The 25,262-nt window shown below is 39.9% G+C and overlaps 1 protein-coding gene across 1 annotated transcript; it reads left to right on the forward strand.

Moving 5' to 3' along the window:
• Positions 1-410: 410 nt before the first annotated feature.
• LOC143155935 (interleukin-5 receptor subunit alpha-like) lies at positions 411-18,292 on the forward strand. The gene is made up of 10 exons (XM_076328901.1): positions 411-513; positions 868-1,022; positions 1,156-1,303; positions 1,875-1,983; positions 2,069-2,256; positions 5,650-5,786; positions 9,936-10,080; positions 14,048-14,135; positions 15,694-15,784; positions 18,158-18,292. Exons 1-10 carry the CDS (start codon positions 411-413, stop codon positions 18,284-18,286), a joined length of 1,293 nt encoding a protein of 430 aa, XP_076185016.1. The 3' UTR covers positions 18,287-18,292.
• The last annotated feature ends 6,970 nt before the right edge of the window (positions 18,293-25,262 follow it).

A 25,262-nucleotide genomic window follows, 5' to 3' on the forward strand; every position in this document is an offset into this window, starting at 1 on the left:
AAGTGACAGTTGCTCTACTGCCACTAGAGGCTAGATAACTCATGCAGTTACAGCTGCTGGCTTTGTATCTAGCCAGAGTTTTGCCAGGTGGCTCCTACCCAAACTGTCTGCTTTCAGTATCAATAGTGTCGTATCTGTGGTCTTGCCTTGCAATCTAAGCAGTACTGTCATTCAAAACCAGCTTAGCATGGCACACCTGTCCTCTTTGGCCCTGGCACCCAGTTAAAGAGTGGGCTTAAATACAAACATCCTGGGAATAGAAGGCACCGATCAACAAGACCTATTACTTCTTATACTTCAGACACCACTTAAGTGGTTAAGTGACTGTTTCATATTATTTCACAGATGCAAAATGAAAACATCGTGTTCTAAGTGCTTTTTCAACCAAACTTGGAACTAAAGCATTTGCTATGGCACGTGTTACAGTCATTCCTGTCATGCTGATATTAAGTTTTTTCCAGCGTAAGGCATTATTTTCCACTAGCCTGGCAAGTGGACAACCAGATGTAGTGGGTAAGTAAAATATTAAGTAACAGTTCATCCTATGCCAGCCATCCCAGATGTCTAACCTGAATTTGTTGTCAAGGCACTTTCTACAGCCCATAGAGAGAAAGAGACCTGTGCTAGGAGGGGTGTCCAAGACAGGTAAAAGTGAATCACGTAAAATTTTGGGAGCTGCAGATAGGTAAACATGAATCTCACTACTAAAGTCAGTCATAGTCAACAGAGCTCAGCAACCACCTGCTTCATGTAAGAACAGAGCTCCTGGGGGAGCTACTAGGTATGCAAGCCTTAGTGAGAGCCAAATCCTTTGGGCACACAGTCGTGGGCCCTCTCTTTCTCTATGTAATTTCATTGTAATTGCAGATGCTCTTGGACTACATAATGTTCTGCGGATTACCAAGCATGAGTCGAGAGTTATTCTGTCCTGGAACAATAACCTGACAAAAGAAGAAACTGAGAACTACACTGTGAAGTATATCTTAAGTTATAAATTCTTCAATACCACTCATGAAAGGAAAGTAAGTTTTCAATGGTTACACATAGTTTAAAGTGAAATCATGTATTACTTCATTCAGTAGGTGAATTCGCATAATTCCCCTTTCAATACTTAGTACCATCTACCTTCATTCAATTCCTTCTTCCTCCTCTTAGGAAAGACTGCAGGGGAAGAAAAAGATAATACGTCTTGAGTTACATTCTGGTTTTAATGCCAAAGTTAAAACACAACTTTTTGCAAAAGAAACAGAAGACGTAATTAAGGAGAGTGGCTGGACAGAATTTACTTACAAGGCACCTCCAGGTCAGCTATTTCCTACATGTTGTTAAGACATCCAAGCATTCATGATAATGTTCTGTCTTACTTGGAGACATATCATTTCTGAAAGCTCATTATTATCTTATGCTACCTTTTTGGTACGGATTTGTTAAGAAGATGACACATAACACCTTGGAATATTACAGAATTATTTCCTTTATTAGACATGTTCAGATTCAGAAAACTCCAGCTCTGCTGAGCAAGATGTCAGAATAACCCAACCACTCTCTCCATTTTCCCTAGCAACTCATATGTCTTGAAGATTGCCTTCTGTATCACCTGGTTTCAGGAAATCTTAAAAGAGCAGAGCTTTTCAACTACTTCTCTGGACATTTTTTTCTTTGATTAGTAAGGCTTTTGGTGGTAGTAGCAGATGTGCTTCTCAGTTGTCATTGTCCAAAAAGCCGAAAGACCCGTTTGTTCTCACCTACCACTTACTCACGCTTCTAGAAATAACACTACATAATGGGTTTGTAAAGGCAACCATCATGTTGTTATTAGAAAATCCATGTAAAGTAAACATCACTCTTTCTTTTTTCCCCTTTCTTTGTTGCAGTATATATTCAGAATCTTTCATGCATCATATATAACATTTCTTCTTTCAATTGCATCTGGCATATTAAAGCAGAAGCTCCTGAAGATATCCAGATCTTTTTTTCATACAGGTAAGGATCTTGTGCAAAATAAGTATGAAACCATGTTTTTGTACCTAAGTCCTTGATTTACAAGACTCATATTTCCTTCTCACAGACACGTAGGAAAAGATTTTGAATGCCAGCAATATATAAAAAATGCAGGGAAGAAAAATATTGGATGCCATATGAAAGAAATGTATTTCCAACCATCAAGAAAAATCAATTTAAACATAACAGTAAGAGATCTGAGAAATAAATCAAGAGGACTGTCTTATTACAAAGCTTTTACACCTCAAAGAATAGGTAAGTATTGTCTATTATTACCTATTATGAAAAGTTTGTTTATTCGTTATTTCATTGGTATGGAAAGCAGAGGAAGGAAAGAGGGAAGTGTGACAAATTCAGAATATTAAGTCTAACTTTTTATGCATTCATCTTGCTGGGAATTTTACACAAAGATTAAATAAAATGGATTACTGCTCAAAGGTTTTTATTTTTTTCTCTGATGTAATATCATTGTTTATCTATAACTGGCATTTTTAAAAAAATTGATAGGCTAGTGTGAGAAAATGTAATTTGAAAAGAATTATACCCTTCTTTTCTCCAGTTTTTCTCTTTCTTATCCTTTTCTTTTTCTTTTATAGTGCTGAAGAAAATGTGATTTTAAAAAAGGAACATAAAGAGACACAAGTGTCATTCATAACTGAATTTAACTGAATTTAAGAATATGAATATATAATGCAAACATTAGTAACATTTCTATTTATGACACCATTTTTCAGTTAAAAATACTTTGACAGTCGTTTTTTATTATCAACAGTTCTGAATGATCATATAAAATTATTTTTCCTTACTTCTCTGGGAAGTTTGGATTAATCTCATGGGGAAGAAATTCACCTGAGTTTTAGCACAGACTGCAGATTCAAATACCTTTTAAATTATGAACATGTTGATCATAATCCAGACCTGTAACATAGGAATCAGTCATAACTCAAGGGATAGCAAAAAAGTCATTCAAAACTATCAGAATTTATTCTGAGTTAGATCTCATTTATTCTGTTCTAACACTTTAGAATTATTTGCTTTATCCAAAGATTTACACTGTAGTCAGAGCCAGCTATAAGCAAGATGTTCTGTTTTAGCAAAATAAAACATTTTCAAGAAAACCAGATTTTCCTGAAAAAAACAAAAAAAAAAGGGGGGGCTGGGGTGGAACTAATCTGCAGGAAGACTGTATTAGGTGTTTTCATAGCTGACTGGGGAAGATGCTCACTTCCAGACTGGCTGCCAGGGTCTGATCCCACCCACAGACTCCGGGGCAGAGAGCTGCCATAGTACATCCAGGTTTAGGATTAAATGCTTCACGCAGCAACAAAAGATTTCACGTAATGTTCAGAGGTGAAGCCTGAACTACTCTAATTTGCCTGACAACCTCCTGACGGCTTGCCCAGCCCCACCTTGGCAGTTTCACGCTTTCTCCCACCCCTCTGCTACTCCTCAGGCAACCTTCCCAGCCCAGGGCCTCCCCGGGGAGCACGGGGCTGAGGTGGGCAGGAGTGAGCAGAGGGGGATAAGTAGGAGGGAGCAGGCTGTCCCTTCCCTGTTTCTCTCTCCATCCACTTGATCTTCTTCCTCCTGTTGAGGGCGGCCACTGCCTTCTCTTTGCAGAGGCCAGACTGCCAGCATTTCCTCCCTGCCCTTCTTTCCTTCCCATCTTAACTATCTTTAGCCATCATCAGCGTGCACGCCAGTCATAGCTGGCTCAGCCAACAGCTTCCTCTCCTGTCTCAGCACCAGGCATAAATCCTGTTAGCTTGCCTTGCCTTTAAAACCCATTGCCAGGCTTTGGTAGGGCACAGCAAAGTCTAAGTGAGCTTGAAAGGGACGTCATTGTAAGTAGTGCAATTACTCTTGCAAGGCTCCAACATTGCAAGCCAGGGTTGTCTTCTCCCTCTTGAGAAGGTGGTTCTACCCTTCAGGTCACACACATCAAAAAGGCTTTTTCGTATCTGGGCTCCCCTTCTTCAACAGGAAAGCCTCCAGCTGGGCTTTAGCCAGCCTAGCCCTTGCACGGTCCTGGAGGTCCACTGTCCTCCTGCGAGTTACCGGCCCCTGCAATCTAATCTTCCCTCTAGTAACATGACGCATGGTCTGAGAAAACAGGACTCATGCTGGACGCAGCCCAAAAATAACTCAGTCCTGGCTGTCTGTGTGTGGGGATTAAAGAAATTTCCAGATGACAGGTGACAAAAGGGTGAAAAAAAATTGTTTCCTACTCTGGGTATACTCAGAGAAGGGAGAGATGCTCTGGGAATAGTATTTCAGAGGTAAAAAATATGTCTTTCCTACTTCACAGACCAAAGGAAAAAAAAGCTGTTGCTTACTCTCCTCACCTTTCATGGCTCATGGTGTGCCTCCACCCTCAAAGGCAGGTGTTGGTCACTGCCAACAGCTTCGGGGACAGGCAGAAGCAAACAGTTTTACAAGCCTGAGGTAGCCCTGGGAGAAATGTTTTTTCTAACTTTATGGGATCGTTACACAAAGAGACGAGACTTCTCAAGGAGGTGAAGGAAAATGAAAAAACAAAAAGGAAACCTGAGCGTGACATACACACCCGTGGAGAGAGACAGGGTCATGCAGCAGCAGCTGCTAGAGCAAGCACAACATCTTCATGGACCAGTAATGCTGCCACTTGCCCTCTCTCTCTCTTTCTGTCCTTTCCCTCTGGCACCACCTTGCAGCCATGTCAGCCCCAGACCTCACTGACCCTGTCCATAGAGACTTGCCGTGCACTTCTGCCTCTGCTGGGAGGGCTTTTCTGGAAAACTCCAGCTGCGGTTCCTCCCTTCAGAACAACACAACAGCAGCCGGAGCGGGCTCAGGCTGCTTGAGTATTCCAGCATACACCTAGGATCAGTGCCCTAACACCATGCTAAAAAGCAACTGTAGACTTGCTTATCTGAACCAAAGGCTAAAATCCTGGGAACCCAAATGTCCCTTGCTTCCAACCCTGTACCTCGTCCCTCCCTAAAAAAAACCCCATTGCCATGGCACTCCTTGCACTTTGTGACTGGAGCACAGTGGCAGGAGGGGGATTTTTTGTTTGTTTGTTTACATCTCCCAAGCACATCTTGCTTCTTCCATAGCAAGTGCTTGCCTGCTCATTTACTGGAGAGGTAGAGAGATTTTTTCAGCATCTGTAGCAAACTTCATATATTGAATAAGACCTGCCAGGAGCTGGTACCCCTTCAGTAACCCCTCAGTGAGAGATGAAATTCAATTTTTTTCAAAGTTATACTACCAGGCTTAAGGGCAGACTTGGGGTATCCCACAGAACATATGTATCCTACATGGCAGGGAGCCTGTAGCAGATCAGAGGTCTCCTCGACACACCCCTGGACTGTGGAGAGTGAACTCAAAGGGTCTGTTCCTCCTGCCCACCCTCACTACCTTTCCTGGAAAAATATGTGACAACCCCCCCCCTCCCTCTCTTTATTTTGAGACAGAAATGGATGCCACTTAGCGAGCAGCACTTTTAAAGAAAATGTGTCACTCACCGAATGCCTTCTTTGGGTGTGATAAACTCCAAAATAGTCAGCTGTGTATTTTAAGGACTAACGCACTACGTTTATTTTGCATCAGCATAAATTTGACAAAGAACATGAGGTACAGAAGGTCACTCTGTTCTTTTTTCAGAGAAACTGAACCCGCCGATCAACATTTCAGTTTCCCTTGAAAACAGAAGTATTAAAATTCACTGGAAACCCCCGCCTACTATTGGTTCTGCAAGTAACAAGTGCTTTTTGTATCAAGTGAAAATAACAGATCGTAAGGTAATCAGCTTTTTGGTAATACACTTAAACTGTAAAATATAACTTCCATAAAAACTAGGCATCCCTTGAATTTAACAGAATTAAAACTCAAACAAACTTTAAAGAAATCCCAAGGTCTTTCATGAATAATCCAAGTTTTCTTGTCTTTCTGGTCAAAAATGAAAAATCAACACATTTTTTGAAGTCTTTCAGAGTCATGCTTACATTGAGGTGGATTGGTTGTTTTTTTCTTTTCATCTTGAATTTGAATTGTACGTTAGCATCACATAGATTATTGACTTTTTTATCATTGAAAAATGAGTATTGATGAAAAGTTTAGCAGCTACTTTGATAATATTTTTTAAGAAAAAAATACATGTTGTTGTTGTTTTTATTTCTACATACTTCACTAAAAGTTGTTTGTATACATTATATATATTTAAAAATCTTTCATGGTGTATCAGCAGCTCCTCTTAGTCTTACCAGTAAGAAACAGAACAGTGTGATAGTTTAGGTTATGCTGTATGGTGACTAACTGCCACCTGGCATTACCGGGTGGCATTTTTAAATTGCCTGGAAATAAGAGCTGAAAAGTTTTCATGCAGATTCTCATCTGAACTCCCAAAGAGTAGAAAGCCAAGGACTTAATTCAGAATACGATAGGTATGAAATTCAGATGTGTATTGGAATGTGAATTTTCTGAATCTTTGGTGTTTTCATTCAAGCTCTCTTTGAAGCTGTGTTTTTCTGTAAGAACCTAAATCTTAGCTAACACACACCTCAGTCTGTGTACAGTACTCTAACATAAAAGGCTTATCTAAGCTGGCTGCAAACATTCAAGAGACAATTAAAGCCTGAAAGAACATATGACTAAATTGATATTCATCCACTCTTCGTTAGACACAGCAGAAAGGAGAAGTGTAATGAGGTAGACACGTTATTGATCAAATAATGTTATCTTCATAAATTACAGCAGGGTTTACTAATTCAGGTGCAGTGCTAATACTGCGAGGCAACTTCCAGAACAGGGCTGGCTCTTTCCACGTTCCCTCATTGCAGCACGCGGAAAAGGAGCTCAGGTCCGTATGTGGACATGCCAAAGCTTCCCGGTTCTCTTTGGGTTTTTCCAGAAGAATGACAGGTAGCCTCCTTCTAGGCCACCTCTGCAAATAGTTATCATCCCCTTAACCATTCCCAAGTCTAATATTTCATAACCCCTGCCAGAGACAGCCGGGGGCTTGCGCCTGTCCATTCACAAAGCTCATTATGACTAAAGGCTGTGAGCAGAGGGAGCAAGGGAGGTTCATGCTGGATCCTCGGTATCCTGTTCAGACATGTGCTGGGGCCCTTCTGATCCCTTCCTGCCCATGCACGCAGACTTCCTTCGTGTCTGAAGACCCAGAGTAAGGGAGGTGGAAGCGGGGAGGGCCGGGAGTAAGGTGTCCCCTCCCACTGTGGGGCTGGGATGTGGCTAAAGTGAGCAGGGGGATCCTGCAATCTACAGTGTTCATGCAGCCACTGCAGCCCCTGTTTCCAGCTTCCTAACACCTTCCACTCTCTGGAAGGAAATGTCAAATACATAAAATGGTCCAGCATCTTTACTTAAATGGAATAAACCTCTTAATTTTCTTCTCTTACACAGCTGCTCCTCTGTTTTGTACACATCTACAGGATATAAACATAGGAAAGGAAAGCAAAGAAAAATAATTTGGGCATGGAAGTGAATAAACACCTACAGCAGTGGAAAATCATGGGTTTTTTTTTCCACAGATGGGATGGTTTGGGAAGACAGGAGACAGGCATCTGCAAAAACAACAACAAAAAGACATGTGAAGGCAGCAGCTAAACGAGGGGGCTTTAAGGTAGATTTGAGGAGAATCAGTGTCAAAGCTAGTAATGATTAAGACGGTAGTTACCTAGCCAAGGAGCACAAAAAGCAGGGGGCGGGGGGAGAGGCTAAGTAAGAAAACTGCAGCAGTATTACAGGAGACACAGGAGGGAGAATAACGGAGAAAGACTGAGATTCTCTTTCCTGGTCAAAGCAAGGTCTTAATTGCTGTCACAGACTTAATGAGTTGAGGTATTAGGGTATCCGTTAGCAGACTTGTAGATATTTGTTGAAGAACAGGTAAGAGTATAATGATTAAAATATACAGGTCTATATTTATTTATTCTGAATACCTGAAGAGATGACCTGCTGAATACTTATACAAATAATAATACTGTGATACAGGTTGATAAATCTTGAAAATAGGGAGTTAAGTCTGCAGGTGACTGGAAGATAGGAAGGGTTGGCAAGTACTATGGGAAACGAGATTAGAAATTGAAATGTTGGGTAAGTCTGAAATCAACAAGCCAAAATTCAGTAATAAGGAAAATCCTGTGATTAGGAAGTACAGGTCAAATGTGCCAAAACAAAATAAGGAATTAATGTGTAGGTAGCAATGCAGAAGAAAAAAAGGTCTGTGGATTACATTGAACCACAAGCTGAGTCAATCATTCCATGCTATTACATAAAGGTCAAATGTTAGGCAAGTATATATGACAGGCATGTCACATGTAAGATGTACGTTGTGACTAATTCGCCCTTCTAGCTACTGAGTTTCACCTGAAGTTTCAAATTGTGCTTTGGGCACCACCACAAAATATAAACCTATTGGAAAAAAGTTCAGAGAACATCAGTGAGAGTTATCAAAATGAGCATAAGCTTTGAAAATGTGCTCTAGGAGTGGAAGACTGAAGGATATGGTGTAGAGTAAAGGAGTGTAACTTGTGTTAACAATCTTCTGGTAAGTAAAAGGTTGTTAATAAGAACATAGGGATCATACTTACCCATGTCAACTGGTGAGTAGGATAAAAAGTGACCGGCTAAATTCAAAGCACGGAAAACATATGCTAGAAGTTAGGAAAAGTGCCCTAATTCCAAGGAAAGTTTAGCACAGGAACAGATTTCTGAGGCTGCTTGGGGGTGGCTCTATATAGAGTTACCGACAATGGATTAGACAAACATCCTCCAGGAATGGTCTGGGTAGATGTGACTGAAAGCTGCTGCATGTCATGATTACCAGAAGGTGGCCTAAGTAATTTTATAAGAAGTCTTTCAGTCCTGCATTTTGGAAATTTCCTATGATGACATAAGCTTATTATGTGCTCCTTAGGAAGAAACCTTCAGGCACAGCATTTTGTTAGCACTTAACCCTCATAGTCACTTGCAGTTTACTTCTGAAATCCCAAAGACTTTCCCCATTTTTACTTACTTTTGAAAAACTTAGCATGTGAACTTTTGGACCTATTTTTGACGTCAGATCTGGAAAGGTCTTAAAGACTACAAAGGAAGAGAAAGAAATGCCAGGGTCAAATCCACACTGCACACTGGTCAGTACGAGGAGAGAAGGAGGTCACCTTTTCTTAAAGCTGGCCTTATAATACACCTCATCATGTTTTCCTAACACCAAAGATGCAAAGATTCTGGGCCCCTCTGTGTCTGATGCATACATTCTACTTCTTTGCAACGTCCTAACATTATTTTTAATTGTTATAAGCAGGAGTTTCTTCTCCTGCTTTCTTTTTTGTTCCTTCTTAAATTCTTAGCATTGTTTCTTTACAGCAGTTGGCTTCAGTTTTCAAAAGTGATGAATGATTTAGAGATCCCTGTTTTAAACTCTGACACTACTTGTTATGGGCTTGATCTTTTGAAGTTACGTGCTTTCTTTTATAGGCACAATTAAAGACGTTTCAAGATAGTCACTAAAATAGTGGGCATCCCTCACCACCAGTGAGCTGAAAAATGCAAGCTTTTATTCTACCAGACAACCAAGTATAGCACACTGCCCACACCAAAACCTTGAAACTTGTAGTTTCATAGTTACATCCTACACTTGGTGTGATAAAAAATGAAAGGGGAATCAGTGTTTTCAAATTCTTACTGTACTACTATAGCTGATACCTCCTTTCATCTTATCAGTTCTAGGCTCTCCTTCATTTTCAGTCCTGAGTTTTAACACATGCCAGGTAAGAGTCAGATTGTGTCTGGACATAAACATTTGTTCTGAAAATCTCTTCCTATTAGGTTTAAGAGGTAAACAATAGTATTTGACATCCTTAGATTTATATCAGTTTGAACTGCAATGTGAAATCACCTAAAATAGCCCCCTAAACTTATCTTGATAGATTGTAGATGTCACTGCAGAGAAATATGAGTACCCGTTTCATAAGCCAGCAAACAAATGTGCAGCACAAGTGAGGGTAAAGAAAGAGATATGCATAAGAAACAAGATTTGGAGTGAATGGAGTGAACCAGTGTTTATTCACGATGGTGAGTTATCATGTATTTACCATTCATAACTCTTATCATTAGATATGTTATTACTATTCAACATAGTTCCTTCATTACTATGTCTGTTCTTCTCCTTGCTGTATTATTGTACTGTAGCAGTACCTAGAGGTCCATGGCACCCACCAGGCACACACCAGCTGTAGGTGCTGTAGGGAAAGGCAGTCCTTGGTCTAATGAGTTGTACTTCCTTGGTCTTAACGTAGTCTAGCGCAGGGCTGTTCTCCTGAGGTAAGTTACATCTGACTCTTGACAGCCTTTAGAAAACAAAAATGGTCAGCAGCCAAAAAGTTCACAACACCCCCCTGCCTGCCCTGCAATGGACAGCCCAAGCACCTCTACAAATGCTTTCAGCTGGAGTTAGTAAGCCAAGAAACCCACAAAAGTCATAATATTCATCAAATCACATAGCCCTTAAGGACTAAGTCTAACATTTCTTTTACTACATCAGGGGAATAATTTCTTATCTTACAGAGGTAAGAACTGGTTTAGCTCTGATTTAAATATGTGTGCTCTGGCTCCTACAGCTCACTTCAGCACAAATTAAACGAGAACCTTGTAATATTTTTCCTTCACCTCTTATGACTAGATTTTAACATTCATGTGCTAACAAGGGAAACTTCTGCTTTCCGTGATGAGAAAAATGCCTCCACATGCAGCAGCTTCTTGATGTCAGGTTAGGTAAAGGAAAAGTAGTATAATGGAGTGACACTCTATATTTATGGAGAGAAACTGGTACATAAACTTGTCTCTGTACGTTGACATGCAAAAAAAAAAAGTACAATACTACTGGTAATGAAACAAAACAAGATAAATATCTTTATTTAATGCAACAGACTGTGTATTTTGAAATACGTCTTTTTGGTCTATTCAGCTTCAAGTACATATTTATCTGAAGACATGGGAAATACAAGGCCAGACATTGTTATTTTTGCAATGGATTGAATGCAAATTCAGTTACAGGATTTGTAGGATGTTGCCTGCCTACTCTATCAGATGCCTCACCACATCCCACTGTTCTGCTGGCACCTTTCAGCTGCCACCTTTGTTGGCCCAGATTAATTAATTTCATTTCAAAAGCATTTCACTTGTGAAATGCTTGGAGAGAGAAACCTAGTTGCTCCACACGCTCACTGTGGTGAAGGAGAGAACATGTTTCAGCCCATCAGAGATTTGAATTGCCCTTTGGAGATGCTTCTTTCTTCTCACTGAAGACAGAGAGAGCCTAGGACCGTGGCACGGCCAGCAGAGGGGTCTGCCTGGTGTCAGGTCGGACACATCTGATGTGTGCACAGTGTAGGGAGGGGAAATTAGAAGGGCTTTTCCTGGTGGGGGAATGTAGGTTTACCTGCTCCCTGCCAGGCCTTCGCCAGAAGAAGGAAATGGAGTTGAACAGTCACCCATCCTGGTTCCAGTCTACCAAACTTTGCTCTCAGCAGCTGCAACTCTGCTTCAACTGTTTTCAACACCGCTGCTTTCCCAACTTCCGCTACAGCTGTTGTTGAGGCTGAACTATCGCAGCTTGTTTCTTTCGCTTCAGAAAAGTTTATGGTAGACAATGCCACCGTTGCATATAAGCGGTAATACCTCTATGTGTTCAGTGCAGCATGTTGATTTGCCCCTTGACCATATTGCACATATGCGCAAGTTCATGTAATGTGGCAATTTCCATTCTTCCTTCCTGTACTCGGAAAGGATGGGTGGCTTCTATAATATGAATCTATCTATGAATATATTACATCGAGGGATCACATGCTCAGGCAAACCTCTTTAAACATCTCCTTTGATGCCTAGAGAAAGTTTTCTGCCCATTTTATTTTGGGAACATGTATAAGTGGACATTATGAAGTGCATTTTAATATTGCCTAGATTAAAAAAAGCCTGTTATTAGTAGTATCACTCATGGTAACTCCATGACAGTCAGGTACCTAATTTCACAGACACAGTGAATTGAAAAAAATTAATCTTTCTGTGGAGTAACTTAAAAGGAAAAACACGCATTCAGTATTTTTATTTTGGAATGCGTCAATTTTTCTGCTGAAAGCCTTGGAGGAGCGTGCAGTGACCTGCTTTTTGTTTGCTTCTACATGACATTCCAATGTTTCATTTAGGAAATGTGCTACATTTCTTTAAGAACACATTTTTAAGAAGCATTTCAGCCTCCATTTGAAAAAGCTGAAACATCAAAATGAAATAACATAATTCAAAACATAACTAAAATATTTGTTCTGAAATATTCCTTTGACATGAAAAGAATTTGTTAATTTTCTCATGGGAAACACATTCATTTTCCATTGGAATTAGCATATGCCCTTGAAAAAACCCCACAATTTAAACTGAACTGGGCTGTTTAGTATAGAAACTTTCTGCTAAAAAAGAAATGTTTGATCAGCTTTATTCATATATAGAAACTTGAAATAATTGGTCTAGTTTTTAGATCTGCTGAGCATTCATAGATTGCTTTGAAGTTAATAGTAATTCAGAGGTGTTCTGCATTTTTGCAAACCAAGCATTTGTTTTGGTTTCAAAGTACTGTTATTTGTGACTAAGTTAAAACATTTACATCTGAAAAAGACCCACCATAAAATGGTCTACCTAAAAGAATATATGTCCTTCTTTTTCTTCCTCCTTTCCAAAATGCATGAGGTAAGAAAGCAAGATAACCAAACCTCTTTGTGGTCTGGCTGATGTAAAGACCACCGCTTCCTCTTCTCTCAGGTGTGTACGTGATATGGGGTTAGCAGAATGATGCAGAACAATTACCTCAAATAAAATAATTTCTACTACACAGTCCAGAGATTGTTCAGAATATATATTCTGAGCCCTCATCTCAAAAGACAAGGAAAGAAAAACTCCCTTTTCATCTTAAAGTGAATAAAGAATAGTTTCGTATTTTAGTAGTACATATTCTTCTACACAGTTCTGTCCAGAGGTTTGTGAGTTTTTTCTTGGTTTCATATCAAATTTGTGGAAATTCATAATATCCTTGGCTTAAACTACAGATGGGTTCAAACTAGGAATTTTTGTACAATTCTTTTGTTCTTTGAATTTGATCTAGATTGATCCTAAAACCATTGTGTAACTGGCCTCGGACTATTAACGTTTTAAGAGCTGTTCCTGCCTGTTTTTCTTCAAAGTACTTAGTTCAAAGCAGTCCAAACTAGTTCTGGTTCTAAAGCTAGGTATTAAACAAAAAATAAAATTTGCTGAAAATACATTTTTGAGTCAACCAAAGACATTGCTTTTCAGTATTTGGGGTATTTTGGAGGAAGGAATGCAAGGTACAGAGCAGCAGTATTTGTTGAACAGTGTAAATATGTATTGCTGGCATTTCTTTAGGACTATGCCTAGCAGGCTTAAAAAAGGTAAATATAATGAAAACCAAATGTTGCTTCTTGAGTCAAAGCGAATATTTTGTTTGACAAAAAGCTTTTATTTTCATTTTGCCTTAAACCAGTTACAGCTGCGAAGGGGTGAGGAGGCAGTGGCAGGGGGCTCACGGTGTGTGGAGATGGGAGGTGGCAACAGCAGGAATCCAGAAACAGCTGGGGCAGCAGCAGGAGTAGATGTCAGTCAATAGTGGATGGACAGAGGGTTTGATATCCAGAGGAATCAAGGCTGGATGGAAGTGTCCAGTGGCAGAACACGCCATGCCCAGCGTGTAAGAGCAGAAATCCAGGGAAAGGAGGCGATGGAGTCCACTGGAGCAGAGGAAGCCAGGGAAAGTGCTGAATCGAGGCAGCAGCAAGGCTGCGAGCTCAAAGGAGGAAGAAGGATCAGTGCTGAAGTCAGAAGCCCCTGTTTCCCCTAAAAAAGCTGCAGGAAATGTTTCTTTAAATCTGTGGCAGTTCAGGAATAGTGCAATATTTATGAGTCAATATATAATTCATCTGTTTATGAACTACCCTTTCCCACATTATTAACATTACCTTTCCCTTTTCTTTTTAAGAAAAGGCAGTGGACGTCATGCTGCTAAGCCTCACGTTGTTTTTTCTCCTGATTTTCCTTGGAGGTTTGCTGATATGTACATGTAGAAGGTAATGTACATTTCTGGAAGGTAGTATAAATTTCTGGTGTAAGAGAGGCCAGGGTGAGGGTAAACAAACCATACAATGGATTTAAGTCAAACACAGATCTTCTCAGATAAATTATGTTTACAAGAAGCAGTTAATTGTGCATTTCCGACTATTGTTCTAACAAAGGAGTGTTGGGTGTTAAGACCTAGTGTAAAATACTGAGCCCTATCACTGTCATCTTGCAGGTCCCATCGTAGTCTCTGGAGCTCCAATCTCACACCCTACTCTCAGATATCTTTCTGCCGCTATAAATGGCATTTTTTCATCTTACTCTGACTGCTGCCTCTCTACCCTCAGTGTGACTTTGCCCCATGTTTTTGCAGGTTCTGCATTCAGGGCCACCAACGTTAATCATGCCAAAGATGAACTGCATTTGCCACATTGCCCAATTTCATTTCATAATCCATGGGTATTACCGAGAGCAGTCTTTTATTCTAAACTGGACAGTTTACAAGAAATAAATAAAAAAGGCAAGTCAGGCTGACAGAAGAAATTTGCTTTGCTGTAGTATTAGTAGAGCAAAGTAATAGTAGTGGTTCTACACCCACTAACAATTAATCCAGCCAACTGCCTCCACACCACTACTTTTCTGCCTGGCTACATAGCTTTCCTATTGACATGGCAGAGAAGGCTTTCTTGAACCGAAAAATAAACTTGTTCAGGATAGGATGGTAATTCAAGATGCCTTTATATTTGGAAGGTGCAGTATGTAAATGGAACCTCTGTTAAACGTAAATTGATTATTTAATTAATGACTAAATATTATTCCTGATTAGGATAAAATAAGTTATCTATCTTCTTTTAGTAAACAAAGACTCAAGGAACTATAGATATGAAAGAGCTAATACAAAAATACAGAATAACAAGTTTCCCCTGGGCAAACAAAATATGTAATTGAAAGCCATCTGCATCTAAACATGAAACAATATTCTGGTCAAATAATGAAGTGTGACTCTGGCCTCAAGAGAGTAATTCAGCTGGTAGATCTTTTCGGTGGAAAATTTACATAGTACTCAAAACCAACAGATAATCCTTTGTGATGAAACAAAATGTTTTCATGGTTCTGTGCAGACACCACTCACTCTCAAACCCAAATTCTGCTAGACCTCAGCAAAAGACTTAAAAGATGTTTCTGATGCTATGCCTGCTCCCTGTCATCCGATGTTTCTTTCTTTGATTATCACACTTTATAGGTAATATTTTTAATTATGAAAAGAAAATGTAGGAGTAATTTTTTAGCTATAGACATAGTAGCATGCCACAAGCTCTCACTTTGCTTGGAAATCATATGCTTGTGCATATCCATACAGATCTTAAATCTCTAGCAGGCTAAAAACCAATCAGGCTGAAGAATAGCTGGGAAAAATGTTGAGAAAAATATCTGCAGTGAAACAAAAAAAGGTAGAATGGCTTTAGAAACAGTAGATACCTGTCTAATTGGCTTATCTATTACAAAGCATTATTGTCTGATCTGTTCCTGCAGACATTTGAGTCGCGTGTCTGTGTCACTCTCTTGTAGGTATAGATGTCTGGAAGTTATAACCATGCCTGTTCCACATCCTTCAGATAATATCAGAACTTGGTTATCTGCAGATGAGACTCGCCACCAGGTAGAGTGTGTCTGTCTTTTTTCTCTCACTACATTGACATGTACGATATTACTTGCGATCAGAATGGTACAACATTACATTTAGAGCAGCAGGTCATTTTTAAGAAAAACTGGTAAAAAGGTACGCACAATGTTTGTAGTGAAGCCAGAAGAGAACAGAAAGCTTGTGGAGGTTACAGGAAAATTATCTCAGTAGACAGGATGGACAAAATCCTCAGGGGAATATTATGTCAAGTGTGCCTTGAAGTGTTTCAGCATATCCACAATCAACGGGCCAATATTTTAAGGAGCAATCACCCTGACTCCCTGCAGAATAGTCAGTTATGGGATATTACATGTATAAGTATGTGGACAAGTTATCAAAGGGAAAGTTTTTGTGGAGATCTGCAAGTCACTGGGTATGTTGTAGTAAATGTGGACATTCTTATGGCAAATAAGAGGAGGGTCCACAATGCACGCAACATAACCTACCCCAACTGTGCAGCTGCTGTGGAACAAAACCGTGTACAGAGGTGTTAACTTTGGAACAGCTGATGTGCTGTAAGTCCAGAGGCTAGCTTATCTCATGGCAAATTACAAGCCTTTAGTCAATGGGGCAAAACAGAAAACAAATATTTTCAATATTTGTGTGGTTATCATTAATGGAGCTCCTTGGCTGGCACATTCAAAGCTTCTTATCATTGTCTGTCATTGTGTGAGTTAGAGGAAAAAATGTGCTAGTTGGGCAGTGGTCTAGATCCCTATAACTCAGGTTAAGCTACAGAGTGAACTGTGCTCTAGGAGGCATGGTAAGATTGACTCTTACCTGGTCCTCCTGCAACACATGATGAGAAGGTGCAGGTATGCCCAAACTATGTTTTTTTGGGGGAAACATCATTGAAATAGAAAACTGTAATGAGCATTTTCTCCATCCTATGTACTCAAAACATTTGTTCAGAGCCTCTGCAAGATTTCTATTAATTTTACTCTGTCCTACTTTATCATTGTACTTACACTGCAATATCAAAATATCTTCTAATAGTGTATTCAGCGATGTAACTAACAACTGCCAATGTGAACTGTTATGTCATCTTCTCTCCCAGGGGTAAAATGTATGCCTTCCAATATTGTGCTTTGGTTTTTGTATAAACATACCTACATGATTGCAAACTCTGACAGAAACCATGGACCATCTCAATTCATGAATCACAATTTGAATTGTGAAGCAAGAGGCGTGGGTTGTTTTGTTTTATTTTACCTCCTCAAAGACAAATTTATGGAAAAACTGATGTGCATATGCTGTATAATCATATTATAAATGACAAGATTGAAGTGTTTTGAACTTGCACCTGCAGTTCATTCCACAAGCCTTGGGCTAGCTCCCAAGAGCAGTCTGTGTTCCTCTTCTTTACAGTCATCTTCTCAGAAAAGCAAAGCCCGAGAGCTCCAGAACTGGACTGAAGCAAGTCTTGCATTATTCTCAAGATTCAAAGTCATTTCTATGACACTTCTGGCCAAAATTATTTGACCAAATTTGACCCAAAAGGTGCCATATTTACCACCTTTTCTGTGCAAAAATCCGTTGGTGCACCAGTAACAGTGTACAAATTAAATAATAATACCTGTTGTGGCTGTCACATATGGACTGGCAGAATGTAAAGATAAAATCATCATCATCAAACTTATATTCTGTATCTCCCTCCACCCTAGAACTGCATACAGTGTTATTTAGGGGTCTTTGTATTCAATATATAAATAAAAAATCAGAGTAATCAATGATCACCACAAAAAAATATATTTAACATCACTAACAGAGAAAGATTTCTGTCCCCAAACTGTTACAAACACTGAATATACCTCTGACAGGAAGACGTCAGCATAGCTGTGTAATTACTGTCTAGATGATTACAAGTGGCTGAGATGACTGTTGATGGCACTTCTAGGAAAGATAAATTGAATAATGCGTATGGAACATATCAGTTTCTCAAATATGGCTGACACCTGAAATAGCAAAGACATTGGCTTTGGACATACTGTAAGAGTTAAGAAGACTGTGGAGAATGGTGCTGAGATAATCTGTTTTATCCAACAAATAAATATAAACTCTGAAAGCTAGACTGTGACTTTGACATAAACCTTAGGTACATTCTCATGTCATCCTGGAGGGTGACAAGCAACAAAATTAGGGCTCAGAACAGCTAAGCAAATTTGCCTGTGAACAACTTTTAGATTGAGAGAGTAACTCTCATGATCTCTGTAAACCATTTATGTGACAGAGTAAGTAATCTGTACTAATCCCAGATACACCAAATAAGTAGCATGTTTGTAAAAATATTCAGAATTTGTAATACCACTGAATGCAGATGTTGTGCATAATGTAATTTTTATCCAACAGAAACAAATATCAGTGCAAATGAAGATGCACTCAGAGATTACTATGGGGATACCAGAAGAGAACGGGGACGAGAACATTCAACAACAGAAATGTTTGAAGGAATTTGGATTAGAAGACCTGCAGGGATGATAGGCTTTTTTTATCTGCATGCAAGAGTTGGACAATATTCTGACAGATCTAAGAACGGCTGGTACTGGAGTTTGTCTGAGCCTAATAATTTGAAGTATTTTGAGCTCTGACATTGTGTAACTCTTAAAATAAGCTTTGGATCACAAAAGCAAAGCAGTACCTCACAGTTTGTCTCTAACTACTACTGATCTTCAGCCCAGTAATATTACACCGCCTCAGACAATATGATCTACTATTGAGGTCCACTTGGGTTAAAATGGAATTAGAGTTAGTGTTTCATAATGCTGCAATAGCTTCAGAGTACTGTCTGATAGATCAGTGCCTTTGAAGACTGACTGTTCATAGAAATCTCATACTAGCTATTCAACATCTGATTGGTCATGAGAAATGGTGGAAGCAACGAATGTTTCTGGAAACAGCAGCAGAAGCTCACAAGGGTTCTCTAAAGCTCCAAAAAAAATCCCTTTCTGAGGCACTGTATGGTGTAAGCAGGCATCAACCGGAAAGAAGAGTCATGTGTGAAGACATAAGGTCTTTTCACGTGATGGACTTATTCCTCTGCAGTTAGTAAGAGGAGGAAACTTTAGAAAAGGTGAGCTATGCCAGTTTATTTTGAGGTACACAACCAGGGCAGACTGTTTTAACTCTTAGTTGAGACAATATTTATTTGACTAAAAGAAAAAGAATATAGGCCCTTGATTTTGCAAGTAAGATGTTTCTGTAGACTTTTTTGTAGGCAGAAAACACAAATAAATGATGGACCTAATTTTCTGGAAGGCTTGGAAGCTACCTAAAAAATTCTTGCTTTCATTTCTGGTAAAATTTCTCCATGTTCAAAATAATATTGGTTGAAGGAAATATTTGATTACACATCTTTTGTATTATTGTAGGGGACAATATAAAACTTTTGTTTGTGCTATTTTGAAACATTCAGTTTATAAGATACATTTCTGTGCAGAGTTTTGATTCACCTGAATATGCCTTTTTTTGGTAAAATGTCTCCCTCAGCACAGTGGAAAAGACTACACTCTTTCTGCTTTAATACTAAGAATGGCTGGTAACATCTCAAGAGCCCAAGCTGGAAATGCCTGAACAACAAAACGACTATCATTGACTTTGTTTGCCATAAGATCAAGTTCGTGACCTCAGGAAAAAACAATCAACTTTACTAGCTAGTGTTACCTTTCCTGTTGCATTGTACTTTTTACAGAAGGTAAGGGTGGCCTTACCTTTGAACATCAGTGCTCTTCCCCCTGTACCTGTCAGCCTGATGCCTACACAAATCCTCAGGGAGAAGGTGAATGGTAGATATCAGGTACTGAATCAAGTTTCAGTAATGACAACTCCTGTAACGTCTCCTTCTCTGTCTTGAGTGCAGATGGGAAAACCAGCAATCAACATACTCATTTTTCTCTTGGATGGTCAGACGCCACCTCTGTGGGTAGACAAGGTAATTTGTCTATCAGCCATGGTCCAGGCATGTTTTCTCAAGAAGAGGGGGAAGAATGACTACTTCAGTTAAAAATCATTACAGGAGGCGTTTAGAAAACAAGTGTCATGAACTTACAGGTTAACTTGGTGAGGATATAGAACTGATATAATGAAAGAATCAGAAGTACCACACATTGGCCAAACACATCTGGAATCCAGACTTCATATAGTGAAATCAGGCCACAGTGAATATTATATCGTTCCTTAAAATATATTTTATATACGTCTATTTTATATAGTTTTGGCTTGCAGCGCTTGAAGCCCACAACCAGTGTCAGGATTTAAAACAAGACAGAGATCCTATAGATTAAATTAATTTTACTATTTTACCTGAAAATAGAATAATTCTTTTAGATTAAAATTGCTTTGCTTACAAGAGGCCTCAGTTTTGGTCAATGCACACAGTTTGCCCACATGCACATGGCAACCTCCAGAGACACACCACATAAAACAAAATATTATAATATCAGTTGTATGGAAAATTAATCCTAAAGTGCAAATTTGATAGTAAAAAAATTAGTATCTGGACCCTTCTGAGAAAGACTTGACCAATTTGTTTACAGAATGGTATAATTTTCCTTAAAATAAGAATATTATTCTAAACCTATCCTAGACCTATTCTCCAATAGTGGATTATTGTGCAATGTATACATGAAGAAATATAATTATCTGAAAGCAAAGCTGTACCATCCTCAGTATGGCAATAAACACTTAAGTATATACAAAATCTTACTCAGCTCAGCTGGCTTGCTCCTGTGAATGAAGCACTTGCCTTCACCTTACCTGTGAATGAAGCTCCTGTGAATAAGATTTTACCTTCTGGTATTCAAGTGGCACGACCTGATGAGACACTGGGCAGTGCGTTGCACATAGAGAGATTGCTCTTCCTCTCCACTTATGTACGTACAGAGGGCTCTGGAGTCAAAATCCCTTTGTCTGGATCATAAAGCCCTGTGATATAATATGACTTTTTATGCCTTCAACTCCAAGTCCCCACTTCTGCCAAGTACATATAGCACACAGGGACTTAGGTCTAGGAGCATTATACAACATTTGTGTTTCTTCCTGAACATCAGTGACTATGTAGATATCAGGTGTAACTTACTGTAGTTTCTGAAGGCACAACAGCCCCTTCCCTTTGCTTTGAAAGGAGGATAATTGCAAGAGGATGAAGGGAATCAGCAAAGCAACCCCCAGACTTGGGACTCTGCACAAAGGCTGGTCAGGTTGTCCATTGCTGCCACCTACCGTACAAACAACCTGCTTGTAAAGAGAAATATTCCTCAAGTTTTCAAACTGGTTTAACTCAGGGCAGGTCTGCTGCTTTAAGCGCACTGATAAAGCAGTGCACGTTTCTCTCTACGTTGAAGACCTGGCCTTCCTTAGGGACAGGATCCACCTCCCCTAATTTTAGCCTTCTCAAAGTTGGATGTCTAATAAAACGTAACTGGTCAGAGCCCTGGGATACCGAGAGAAGACCTCCAGTGAACACTTTGTTCCAACCTAAAACAGGTGTCTAAGGCAGGATGGCTCTCCCCTCTGGAGATGCCCATCTCTTTCTTGTTAGACCCTAAAAGATCAGACTCAGATTAGATGCCTACATTGGCAAAACACACTTTTCTTGACCTAGTTATTCTGGCTCTCCCTACCCAGGTGAAAGGAGTTACTTTGGCCAAAGAACAGCTTGGCAGGTGTAGCCTTTGCCTCTGGGAGTTTTCCAGCACAGTTAAAGAAGTCACAGTTCATATCTCATCACGGTTCACACCAACATTATTAAGCCAGCAGCAGCAGTTTTGATCAGAAACAGCCTTGATCAAGAGCAAGGGCAGAGAATCTCAGGCCACAGTATTTAGGTTGAAGTCTGAGTTCACAATTTTATTCTTCTCACTATCAAATGAGAAGGATATCCATCTATCTATCTAACTTTCACATAATTGTATACCTTTATAAGTTTCACCAAAGTGAAATGTATATGTGGAAGGAACATGGTCAAGGAAATGCTGTCTATATGGAAAAAGGCACCAATATTCATCAGGGCCAAGTGTATGGTGCATATCGTGTTCTTAGCATACTGCCCGTATTTCTCCATTACAGCTGTATACGTTATCTGCTGGCGTTTGAATAGTCAATGCTAGCCGACTGGTACAACTTGATCTACTTACATCTAAAGGAACCAGATGGCCCCTACAAAGTAACTCTAAAGATAAAGATGACGTTGAGAAGATAAAAATGCTTTAGTGGCTTGTGCAGCACTGGGTTGCACTAAGAGTTGTATTACTGCATCTCATCAGAATATACTCATGTCAGCGTATTTTCGGTAATCTCAGAAAAAATCCAGGTCACAGCTTTGAATGTTAATTGCATATAAAGCCTGTCACCATGCTTCTGGTTCTCCTGAAACCTGGCAGGTGATCAAACCCCTAACCATTGGACAAATAGTTAGAGAATATGATTTTGGTATTTAGTTCAGGAAAAGATTTGGAGTGACATAGACCCAGTGAAGCAGCCAACACCTTTGAGTCAAAACTACCATAGCTTTACTCAACTTTCCTATTATCACCCTCTAATTTTGGAAAAGCTTCTAAAAAACGCAGTCATACTTATCTAGCTGCAGTAAATCCAAAACACGTAAGCATAAAAAAATACATGTATAATACTTAGGCAAAGCAAGACATTAACAAAGAAGGAAAGAAGAGATGGAAGTGGAGGGAAAGAATGAAAGAATTAGTATTCCAGGCCATACAACAATATTATTATGTTTTCATTACCTCACAAAATTGGTGGATCCAGCCAGCTGCCACCTTGCATTCATATAGATGAAAAATAATTGTATATTGTGCCCACTTTCAGCAGGCTGAGGTGAATTTACATTAACATATATTCATTATATTGTGAATGTAGTCAGCTTTGATGCATTGTGAACCTGCCCTTCTTGACTGAAGAGTCTGGGAAGTATGAGGTATTCAGGGTTATATAAAGACTGTAAATTATTTGCATCTTTACATCTCTCAATTTATTTCTTAAAAAAAATCAACAAAGAATAAAATAACAAAATACTTGTCCCATATGTAGCATATATTTTGGATTCCTTTAGATAGAAACAATGTATGTTAAAGGGAAAGGCTCTTCTGTGCCTGGTGAGCAGTTGTTAGTCCTGGTAATTTGAAATTAAGAGGCTTCAGGATAACCTGTTTGGGGAATTTTTGTTGTTAACCTCCTGCCATATTCCTAGCATATGGACTTGTACTAAACGTGGACAGGAACCGCTTTCCCGGCAGTGGAAACTGGGGTAAACTGCTGGGCTTGTGGGAACACAGAGGTGCCAGGGCCACCCCACTAGTGGGTGGCAGGTCATTTTCCTCCCAGCTCTAGAGCCACGGGTTAGTCGTAATGGCACAGGAAGGTTTGGGGTAGAGGCAGCACACTTCAGACGACTAAGTTAGTGAAAACATGGTGATTATCAGGCCATGGTGATTATTGATTTAGTAACGCAGTATATCCTGTGATCTCTGTAAATGTTACTTTTCTAGGGCACCTCAGCCCTCGACCTGGAGCACTGCTGATGGGGTGGTACTTTGAAAAAACTGGGAGCTCTTCTCACTAAAAATAGCCCTTTTTGGTTGTTTTTATGTACATTTTTTTTCATGTGAATAGATTTTAAACACTAGGTGTCAGTCAGTCACCTCACAAAAGCAAACTCTTAAGCCATAGCACATTTGTCTTTGGCAGTAAAAACTTTTAAGGGGAGCACGTACAACAATGTACACATTAAATAATAACTGCAGTAATGCCAAAGCCAGCTGCAGCAATTATTCCACAGGGCTGTTTAGCAGCCACAGAGATCCCAGAGCCAGGGAACTTGGAGAAAACCCTTTTGTAGAAAGACCCTTGCACACACTGTAGTGAGTATTCACTGTCTCTGTAAAATCCTTGTTAATCTGTTGTCTGATGTTACAGGTGACTGGTAAATTCCTCTGGCAAATCACCCATGCTACTCCAGCTTCTGGAGCGTTTGTAAAAACTTATGTTTCAAAAGAAAGGACACCCGTCAGCTAGGTTGAAAAACAGGAGTTCAAGCAGCACTCTTATCTTCTGAATTTCCTCCTAGCTAAGTTAAGACACTGGCAAGGGGTCATGCTACCACATTTCAAGAAGTTATGGGCCCCTCTTGTTTTTCTCACTTTTGGAGGTTGCTCCCCACAGGGGATGCCCACAGGGCATCATTGCCATACAGCCAAGCTGTTGTGACAACTGAGGGCTGTTTAAGAAAAATGCTTGCGTTGACAATAGAGTTTGAGTATTGCTCCTTTTGCCAGTCCTCCAGCAAAGAGTCCAGTTGCCTGGTGGTGAACTGCAGCAAGAGTCACCGGACTTCACAAGTCAGGCCCCTCAGGCAGGTCTGCACTGAGGCTCTTCAGTTTCATGGATCTGGCTTTTAGTGACCTGGTGCCACAAGAGAGAGATACCCGTGCTGTCTCCATAGAATAATGATATAAAGGAGGAGCTGTTTGCTTAAGCACTGCTGCATGACTACAGACATAATGACTCAGGACCCAAAGTAATACATCCTCACTGAGCTCCCAGCGTGGATATGTAGGGTGGCATCCTGCTGCCTCTCCGCTGTGTGACTTGGGCACCCAGTTTTCCCTTCGGGTTGCATCACAGACCTGTCTTAAATGGTCACAGTTCCACTAGGTGTCAGGGCACGTACATCTTCTAGGTCATCTAACCAGTGTCTGAAATTTGGCTCTCTAGTTACAGAGTTTTTTATTATTCTCTTCAGCTACATTTTGATTCAGAAATCTCAATAATCCTCCACAAATCTGTTACCTATTCTTGAAACATGTTCAGACTGTCATTCTTTCCTGGAACCATACATGTGTATCATTTCAAACACTCAACTACTTTTAAGACAATGCGACTGTGTAGTTTGAATGGAAACTTACTCTAGAGTGTATGAAGAAATGTATTTTACAATTCTGATCTCTACTTTTTTACACATACATTTAAAATTACTGCATCTCTGCTGTGAGACTCTGAGGAGAAATGTCTTTTATGACATGGTGACCCCACAATATACACTTTTTTTTCAGCCACCCTGTGAGATCCCAGGATTCTGGGTTTATGCTGCTCTTGACTATCTAATCCTGGGGTACCAAACGTTAGGTTAGTGCAGCAATCTCCATGTGTCAGTCCACAGGATGAAGGACCACCTAGGACATGTTGTCAGAAGAGGCAGGTAACAGCTTTCAGGCTAAAAGAACAGAGCTGGATTTTTCACTGCTCTGTACTTTGTGAGGCAGAATACAGCCATGTGCAGGGCTACCCCGTGAGAGCAGTTGCATTTCCACCCCCTCTTCACTCATCCTGCCTGAGCATAGGTCACTGCAGAAGGTGAGGGGACTGGAGAACCAGTCCCTTTGATGTCTAGACGATCACTGCATTTGGGTCTTTTTTATATTATTTCGTTTGTTTGATCTCACAT

Source organism: Aptenodytes patagonicus, chromosome 1, assembly GCF_965638725.1.
Source record: "Aptenodytes patagonicus chromosome 1, bAptPat1.pri.cur, whole genome shotgun sequence".
NCBI classification, from domain to species: Eukaryota; Metazoa; Chordata; class Aves; order Sphenisciformes; family Spheniscidae; genus Aptenodytes; species Aptenodytes patagonicus.

Excerpts from the sequence above, each read along its gene's own strand:
- LOC143155935 (XM_076328901.1), top strand. The coding sequence starts at position 411 with ATGGCACGTGTTACAGTCATTCCTGTCATGCTGATATTAAGTTTTTTC. Across the intron at positions 1,984-2,068 it reads CAGATCTTTTTTTCATACAG|ACACGTAGGAAAAGATTTTG; the intron begins GTAAGGATCTTG and ends TCCTTCTCACAG. Across the intron at positions 15,785-18,157 it reads CAGATGAGACTCGCCACCAG|AAACAAATATCAGTGCAAAT; the intron begins GTAGAGTGTGTC and ends TTTATCCAACAG.